Here is a 9,371-nt window from a genome sequence, read left to right as displayed (position 1 = left end):
GAGAACCATCTCTTCCTCCTCTTTTTTTACATTTCAAATATATTTTGATTTATATTGTTTTCGCTCAGTTTTCAGAGCGGGTTGGCTCCCATTTTTTAGTCCATTTTTGTAGTCCCACTTTTTAATGGGTAGAATTTTGAGAGGGATTTTGTTTTTCATATTCTTCGTCCGTGGTCTTTTGGCTGTCGGCCGAGTTCGTCCGGTACATTAGCTATTGGCCATTTAAAATCGATGATGAACTACCTTTGGAAGAATAGGAGATAAGCCGCTTCCAGTGTTTCCTTGTATTAGATAAAAAGGGATAATCACCGGCTCATCATATACTCCCTTGCACTTAAATTGGCGCCATTTCAAAATACTGTTCAATAAAATTTTGACAAATAATTTATTAACTAGGGCATCAACATCTTTGTCAATAGCTTAAGTGTATTTTAATTTAATAATTAAAAACCATAATAATTATTCTGACAACGAAACTTCGAGGGGAATGTAACAAAAAACAAATATAGTAAGTTTTTACATTCCTCCCTCCCTCCGTCCCTCTCTCTATCTCTCTCTCTCTCTCTCTCTCTCTCTCTCTCTCTCTCTCTCTCACGCACACGCACACACCACACAAAATCATAAGTCACAGTGGGAAGACGGGTTTAATACGAATAAAGGAAATGTGAGTCGTTTTAAGTGGATCGAACAACCAATTAGTTTAGAGAGTGGAATAAGTTATGCTAGAACCAAGATAATGTTTACCTGATTATAATCAATACCAATTAGCTCAGATATTTAAATTATTACAAATGTCATTTCGCTTGTGCATAACCTACAGGTAGTTGTTTTAAAACCAACATTACTTCAGAGTACCGTTGTAGTTTGAATATTCAGGCTGCCGTTGATTTACATTGCATATTATCCGACTAAAATTAAGCTCACCTAGATGCCATTTACTTTACCTCTGGAAAAGTGATAGTATATTATATCATTGCAGACTACGATTTCGTCAAACGAAAAAACCCTTTCTAGCACATTCAGGCGACATAAAATGCAAATTGTTTTATTTATCACGACTATAAACATAATTTGCTTTGTCGTTGTGAGTTCTAAAATGTTTTTCCCCTTATTTCAGATACCACTTGCTTGAAAGGAGTCGTGCTGAAATTACCGAGTGCTGTACGTGCTGGCCAGAGTCTACAACTGGTCTGTGAGTACGATTTGGAGGGGGCCCAGCTCTACTCTATCAAGTTTTATTTGGGTGAACAGGAGTTCTACAGATTCGTGCCAAAAGAATCTCCTCCCACCAGGGTATTTCCTCTTCCAGGAGTGCAAGTAGATGTAAGTTTATCCCTTTAGATAATTTATTAATATCAATCTGATCTCATAAAAGTAAATTTGTACAGTTAAGAACACCATACATAACTGACAAAATAAATACTTCATAAAGAGAGAGAGAGAGAGAGAGAGAGAGAGAGAGAGAGAGAGAGAGAGAGAGTGAAACTCTAATTTTATATGTACACTAAACCCACAGCCTTGCCTCTCATTAATACCTCTGGTTATAAACCATCGAATACAAACTAAATATTAATATACAGGGGGGATCGCGATGAGAATAAATAATAATAAATAATTGGGTGATATTAGTCTGAAAATTAAAAAAAATACTGCACAAACGGGTTTCGAACTCAATCTGTTGAGAGATACAATTTTTTAAACTTATTTTTTTTTTTTTTTTTTGAAAACGGACTTGTCACAAAATATTGTATTATTCTCCGTTACGTATGCATTTATTATTAAAAGAGAGAGATCATTTTTTAATGCACTTTAAACTGTCTAAATAATCCATTAGATTTTGTGCTTCGATTGACCAAATAACTTCTTTCAATTAATTAATATTTATGTAAGATATTGATTGAGATAAAAAGTCAGTGTCACGAGCGGGATTCGAACCCACGATCTTCGGCTAAATACACCGCTGCTCTACCACTTGAGCTATCGTGACTTCGATCCACTCGGACACCAACTTCCCATCTCAACCCCTGGGTTCGTGGGTCGTGGGTTCGAATCCCTCTCGTGACACTGTCTAAATAATGATCAGTTCATTTCAGCCCGATCGCCGTTTTACTGGGACAAACTACAAAATTTAAACAAATTTTTGATTTGAACAAAGATTTTTGAAGAATTTTAAAAATTCACTATTTTAAAATGATGATGACTATGATAAGGAAATACTTGAGTGATTCGGAAGGGGAATTCACCAAGCAGTGTAGCTTTCTGCCTTATTACATTCCTTTTCCTGTTTCTTTTCTGTTCAATTGACTCGATCCTAGTAGTTTATTTACTGTCATTGCTGCAATTCTTTTTCCCAGTTTTTATTGATACACCATTGAAAGGATACTTCTATTCGAAACTGATATGGATGACAGTTTCATCTTCCTTATTGCTAATTTACTAATAGGGGTCATCATAGAATGTACCCATGTCATTTGTCAGATGACAGTGACCGGTATTTATCACTCTTATCACTCTTTTTAGTTTACACTGCTAAAGTCTGTTTGCAAGTTTTGGTGAGGTTCCTTCATTCCTTGTTTTACTGTGTTTCACACATTTGGACATGGCCCATTTTTAGTCTTACTTTTTGTAAACCCATTATGAGATGAGTAGAATTCTGTATTTGACCTTGTTATCACAAGTGTTAGGTCTGTGGGTATATGATCTTGCAGATCCTCCTCTGGCCTGTTTGTCTACTTGTTCATTACTCCCGAATGGCATGTCCTTTGTGCCCTGGCACCCAAGTTAATGTCAGGTTGTTATTTCTCCTAAGTTGTATAGATTTTGGATGCATTCCCTGACTATTTTGAATGTTACCTGTTACCGGACTAATGATTTTACGTCTGTCCATAAGATGTTTTTGGAGCTATCTGTATACTAAATAATTGTATTCATTATCTTCTCATTATTTCTACTCATTTGTAGTACGTTTGAAATTCATAGGATGTTGCAAAGCATGTTTCTCGGATCATACAGTCAGTCCACAATTCTAGGAATGGGTGTTTAATTTTACTTGTAATTTTTGTATGCCGGAAATGTTTAGCCCCATCAAAATGTTTTTGGAGTCGGTATGAGCTTTTTCTAGGTTCTACTTGTATATATGTTTTCAATGGAAGTCGGATTATTAGTGTTTCTAAAGCCGGGAACACACTTACCCGGTGCTACCCGACGCAAATCCAAAGTCCATTTTTTCATAAGATTGTATTACCCCCGTGGACATCTGCCCAATCCTACCCTACCAAAATGTGGCAAGGCGTCGGGTAGCGTCGCATAGCCTAGCATTGGGTAAGTGGATTCCCGGCTGATAATGTAGTCATTATGATACCCTTGTGATGATAGGTTGGCCAGCTTTTTTACTCACTAGCTTGTATTTATTGTGTAGCTCGTTTTGTTGAGGTTTAGTCCACCACAATGCTGCGAGTGACCTTCATAAAGATTCCACACTTCCACAACAAAAAATTGTATCGTGAAAAAAACGTTCTAACTGAAAGGGAAAATTTAATTCTTGTTGATGACAGGATTTTTTCATTACATGAATAACTGAATATTACCAATTAAAAATAAAATGATAAATGAATTGTGTAACAGACAGATAAATTTGTTTTTAGGTTTTCCTTTTTTTTTAATTTTAACAAAACTTTTCTACATACAGGGATTTTCATTGAAAAAGAAAAATGAAGAGGACAAAAAGACGAATCTTCAGATCTTAGAAAATCCTTACATAAATGTAATCAAGCCCGTAATTAAAAAATGCGATATAACCTTTATGTGCGTTAAAAATATTCACTTAAGGTAAAACATTTTAATTTAATATGCTTGCTAAAAAAAAAACCAAAACAAAAAACCAGAGTTATAATTTGTACACGGTCTGAAATCGTTAATGAATTGCAAACATTAACACGTTAAACTGACGTCTCTTTTCATTTTCATTGAAAAAGAACATTGAACAGATTTTTTTTATCATTTTTCACTGATGGTCAAACCATATCATAAACGATATGTTACTTGACCAACGAAAAGTATTCGAAAAGTAGGAAAGTTATTCGTTTTGACCTAATTGTTCTATTAAGAAAGGGCCCTAGAGGGATTCGGTGGGTCGGTGAGAGTTGAATATACTTTTCCCATCTGGTAAGGGAAAACCGTTTCCCAGCAGGGATTTGTTTCAACGGCGACCACTTTTAATTAAAGCCACATATGCCGAAACGGGGTCGGAGGACGGAGGACCGGCGAAGCGCGTAGTTTGCCGGAGGGGGTGGAGAGTAGAGGTCATATGGATATGCCAACCCTCTCACTGCCAAGTCCCTTCTCTCAGCCCTGAGCCATCTCTAATGTGGAAATTAAACAAGAAATACTAATTAAGACTAGCGGATATAATTACTAGAGTGGAACAAGCAAGAGACAGTCTTATAATATCAAATTACATATGCCCTCTTATACCAGCTCTGAATATACCAAAATAACACCCTTCCCATAATTAAGACGAAACATTGATCTTACAAAGTAAAATATTGTAAAGAGACCTCATTTTCTTTCTTATTATTATTGGCGTTAATTATTAATTATTCTAAAAGCCTTTAATAAATAGTTAATTCTTTTATGTCAAACAAATACATAATTCTAACATGAAAAAGATTTCATTTTTTCAAAAAAAAAATGATCACAAACTCGAACACGAAAAGATTATTATAAAAAAAGTTACAAAAAGAAAAGGTGTAATGATCACGAGTGCATTTTCCTAATAAAATGAATGTAGGTTTATTATCGAACCAGTATGAACTTAACATAATAAACTTCTATTTCAACAAATATCGGCTCATAGTTATGCATTTATTTTACTTACTATTACTTTATTTTTTATTGATGAGTTACGTTGTCCTAATAATTTAACTAATTAATATGCATTTCATCGAAGCGTCGTAAATACCTTCTATGAAAATTACATATTCATTAATAAAAATATAACGTAAAAATAATTAATACTCTCACATCGCAGGATAATTTCGGTTTTAATTACATTTCTGTATTAGAACCGTTGGTTTTTTATTGTTCTGACAACAACCTGTAGTTATAATAATAAGGTAATCAATGTAGGCAAAAACTTGCTTTGTTTTTTGGTATTGAGAGAAGATTCTACTTATAGGAAATTCCTACAAATTTACTATCCTTTTCTACCCGAAAAGCGTAATAAAACCCCTAAAAATAAATAATAAAAATGTTAGTTTTTGCATAAAAATTGTCAATAATAAAAAATAATATTATGTTTTGGAATAAAGATTTGTTTTCGCAGAAAATGCATATTCCTCAATAATAATTACATACAATACTGCAGAACACGCTAATAAATTTAATTATATTTTGTTTTCTCCAGTTTTTGCAAACTCTTATAATGCAATCACATATAACGCCAACATTCATATAATTAGTTATTTTACTGAGATTGCACAATGAGTTCAGTTTCTGATATTTCTAGGTTTTTCTTTACTATCTTCAAACTCTTTATCAACTTAAAAAACTTATATCTTTTAGAGTCAGACAAAAGCATAGTCGCAAATATGTCGATTAAAAAATAATAGTTTTGAGGTTTTGAAGTTTTATTTTCACGTTGTGTAGATTAGTCAATGTGATCACTTTTTCCCTTGGAGGACCATTATTATTAATTTATTTTAATCCAAAAATATCTTATCGCTGTTTTTTCTCATCTTATAGAGTTTTTTAAATTAAGTGATTTTCCATAAGCTGACATTTATTCAATTCATGGCAGTGATATCGTTAAGAGAGCAAAACGGGCTAATCTCAAGCTCGAATGTGACTAATATATTTGCCTTGCACTTTATAAAAATTTAACTCATCTCATACTTTTCCCTTATCTCAAAACTAAAATTCATATGTTAGCGTTATAAAACTCTTTCATTTATAACATAATAAATCTACAATTGAGAATTATTTGATGAAAAACATCTCTATCAATTTAACAAGAATTTTAAACATTATTATTAATTTCACTAATTTCGTGGTCCGCTTGTCTTAATTGGTCAAGCGGACCACGAAATTAGTGAATTTAATGATTAAAAATGAAGTATACTTCACTAAAGTTCTCCGTGGCCATTTCATTTGTCGTCGAGAATCCAACCCGATTACACGACATTTGAAAAATGGCAAAAAGGAGAGAAATTTCAAAAGGTGCGGTAAAGCTGGGAATTTGGTGTCCGAACCCCGCTCGTGCCATTGACTTTTTTATCTCAACTAATTAATTGTAATTATTGTTAATTTAAGATTATTGGAAAGTTGGGAAAGTTTCTTGGCTCAGGCGTTTATTGGACAATTGTTCGATTACATATTATTTTACTGTCTAATCTTTCAGGAAATTTCGTTATGTTAGACAAATCATTCTATTTCTTATACAGGGTGTTCGGCTACTCGTGTTACAAACTTTGCCAGTAGATTCTACATTCCAAATGTAACCAAAAAGACCTAATTAACTCTGGTCCGAATCTCAACAGTTTTGGGGTTATTCTTCATTTTCTGATTTTTGAAGATTTCACTACCTTGCTACAAATAAACTATTGATCACTCTAAAACTAAAAAGTTTTGGACATATCTGTTAATACCATTGAAAACTACGTTAAATTTCCAATAAGCTGTGATCAATTTTAGAATTAGGTAATTCTGAATATTTTTTTTAGACTTGTAAACGTTCGTGAAATACCGTTTTAGTTGCGACAACTTTTTATACTTGCGAGAATATTTTTTTTCAAAGTTGAAAAACTTATTATGGTGGATCTAAATTACTATTTCCAAACCTAGAGACCAACAAATTTCAGAAAACGTACTCCATTTAATATTCTTTTTAGTGATGTAATTTCTTTTTTAATTACTATTTTCAAAGTTGAAGAAATTGATGGAGGAAAGGAAAAAACTGTGGCTGACCGATTGGTAAGGTGGAAATTTAAAACAAAAAAACTTAAGGTAATTCTGAATGATTTTATTAAATGATTAAACTTTTTTTAAATTGGGGTTCACAACTGAAATAGTGCACGTGCATTCCCCGGGTTTTTACTTTCCTCCATCAATATCTTCAACTTTGAAAAAAGTAATTTAAAAAGCAGTTTANTAGAAAAACTAGGTAGAATCAAGGGTATGATTAATAAATCTTTCATAAATCTTTGTTGTGTGTAATAATATATATAAAGTTATGGTTTCGATGTAAGAAACTAATTTTTTAAAAATAACGTTTATTCAATATAAACTATAACATAATTAATTAAGGTATTTTAGTTGAGATAAAAAAAGTCAATGGCACGAGCGGGATTCGAACCCACGATCTTCGGCTTGATACTAGTTAGTGTCCGAGTGGATCGAGGTCACGATAGCTCAAGTGGTAGAGCAGCGGCGTATCAAGCCGTTGATCGTGGGTTCGAATCCCGCTCGTGCCATTGACTTTTTTATCTCAACTAAAAACCTTAATTAATTATAACATATTAATTGGTCAAGCGGACCACAAAATTAGTGAATTTAATAAACTATAACTTTACACAAGGATTCTATTTTAAAGTGTCTATACTGTTCGGAGTCCCGAGTGGATCTTCGAAGAGGGGTCTTACAATACAATCTACATTTTATGCTTACAATACATTCTCTGAATTTGTATAGGGGTAGAATCATTTGTTGCTGAATTAGTGGTTTCGTGCAGGCGTATGTATATATAACAACTGTGCTCCACGATATGTGTCATTGTTATGTTTATTATTAACTTATGTATTTCGAATTCACCTACCCTTTTCTATCAACGTTATCTATAAAACAATTTTCATTTCACAACTGTTAATGTGCTTGCTGATGTGCTTGTCTATTTGCCATTCTGTGAATTGTGTAGAAGCAAGCGCTTGTGTTTTTACTTTCATTCTCGTAGTTTTACCCTCATCTTCAAGAGTGGCATGTCTGTCATGCTGAAAATATTAAAAAGTTAGGCCCATTTTCATGGCGTGGAGCGAAAGAAAAATCACTGAATATTATTATAACGAGCAATATGCATTAAGGCACTGAAAAGTTTTGCTTTCACAAGTACGCGTGATATACCGGTCATTTCGGCTCATTCGTCAAAACAAAAAACATAATTCAATTCAGATTTTCATTTATTCAGGTGTTCGTGATTTGTTTAAATTTAAATTTTAAGATTTTGTCCGTTTGTCATGTAGCATATATATAGAATTACCATTTACATTTTCAAATAGTCGTTGAGTATCGCATCGGCCTTCGTGATAAATAGTAAACAAAGAGATCAGGGATGAAGCCATGCAGGTGAAAGAACCACGTTTAAGTTAAAAATAAAGGTGGCTTGTAATTTAATTGACAGAGTGTAGTGCTCAGTTCCACCCTGATTGTAAAAAGATTGTGATCAATATTCTAGTCAATAATGATTATCCTGTACCTGTGGTCAAAAAATTATTAAAGGATAGAATTCTAATGTTTAACTGCAATAAAAATGAACCTGATAGGAATAGTGACCGTATATTAAGTGCATATAAAACCATTACCTATGTTAAAGAAATTTTAAATAAATTTTTAAATTTGGTTATGAATAGAATGTCTAATTTGAATTTTATATTTGCATTCAAATAAAAGAATAATCTTACAATTCGTGTATTTTCAAAATTGAAGTCCCCAGTACCTACTGAACTGTATGTAGTAATGTTGTCTACAAATTGCCTTGCAAGAACTGTGAAAGTGTATATTATGGAAAACCAAACAGTTACTCAAAGACAGATGTAGACAACATAAACATGATTGTAGGGACAAAGACAAACAGGGAACAGCTCTAACCACGCATTGTCATAAACTGAAACATAAATTTGATTTTGAGAAAGTGGAGATGGTTGATAAGGAACGTAACTTAGGGAGTAGATTAATTAAAGAAATGCTCTACATAAAAGCAGACAATAAAGCTTGTAATTTGAGAACAGATGTCCCTAACTTTAGTATTATTTTTAGTTCTATTCTTAACCAAAATAGTCATTGTTGGTTGTTTTGTTTTTTATTTATTTAATGTTATTATTTATAAATGGTAATTGTTATATGTGAAATTGTTATCGTTGATAAATCTCTGCAACCAAAGTTTTATATATGTAACCTGTAATGAAACATTGATTGTAAACGTGTGCTTATTAGTATTATAACTTTTTAAATTTTAAATCTAATTATAATAAGTATTATTTTTAGAACTTTTAACAGTTCGTTCACCATAATCTGTTAATAAGTTGCATAAATCGAGGGCCTTGTTTTTCTCGTGACGAATCAGTTGAACTCACTTATCTTCTAAAAGTTTACAATGAAAATTC

General features: G+C 32.7%; 1 protein-coding gene across 1 annotated transcript in view; it reads left to right on the top strand.

The window, feature by feature from the left end:
- Nucleotides 1-1,110: 1,110 nt before the first annotated feature.
- LOC106673978 overlaps nucleotides 1,111-9,371 on the top strand; it is a gene marked incomplete at its 5' end in the record, with an annotated part of 44,804 nt that continues 36,543 nt past the window's right edge. The window contains one exon of the mRNA XM_024228968.1: nucleotides 1,111-1,323. Within this exon, the coding sequence (XP_024084736.1) occupies nucleotides 1,111-1,323 (213 nt within the window). The remainder of the gene's footprint in view (nucleotides 1,324-9,371) is intronic.

This window comes from Cimex lectularius, unplaced genomic scaffold (assembly GCF_000648675.2).
Source record: "Cimex lectularius strain Harlan isolate CLEC.00 unplaced genomic scaffold, Clec_2.1 scaffold128, whole genome shotgun sequence".
NCBI classification, from domain to species: domain Eukaryota; kingdom Metazoa; phylum Arthropoda; class Insecta; order Hemiptera; family Cimicidae; genus Cimex; species Cimex lectularius.
This window is presented reverse-complemented; position numbering and strand designations above follow the sequence as displayed.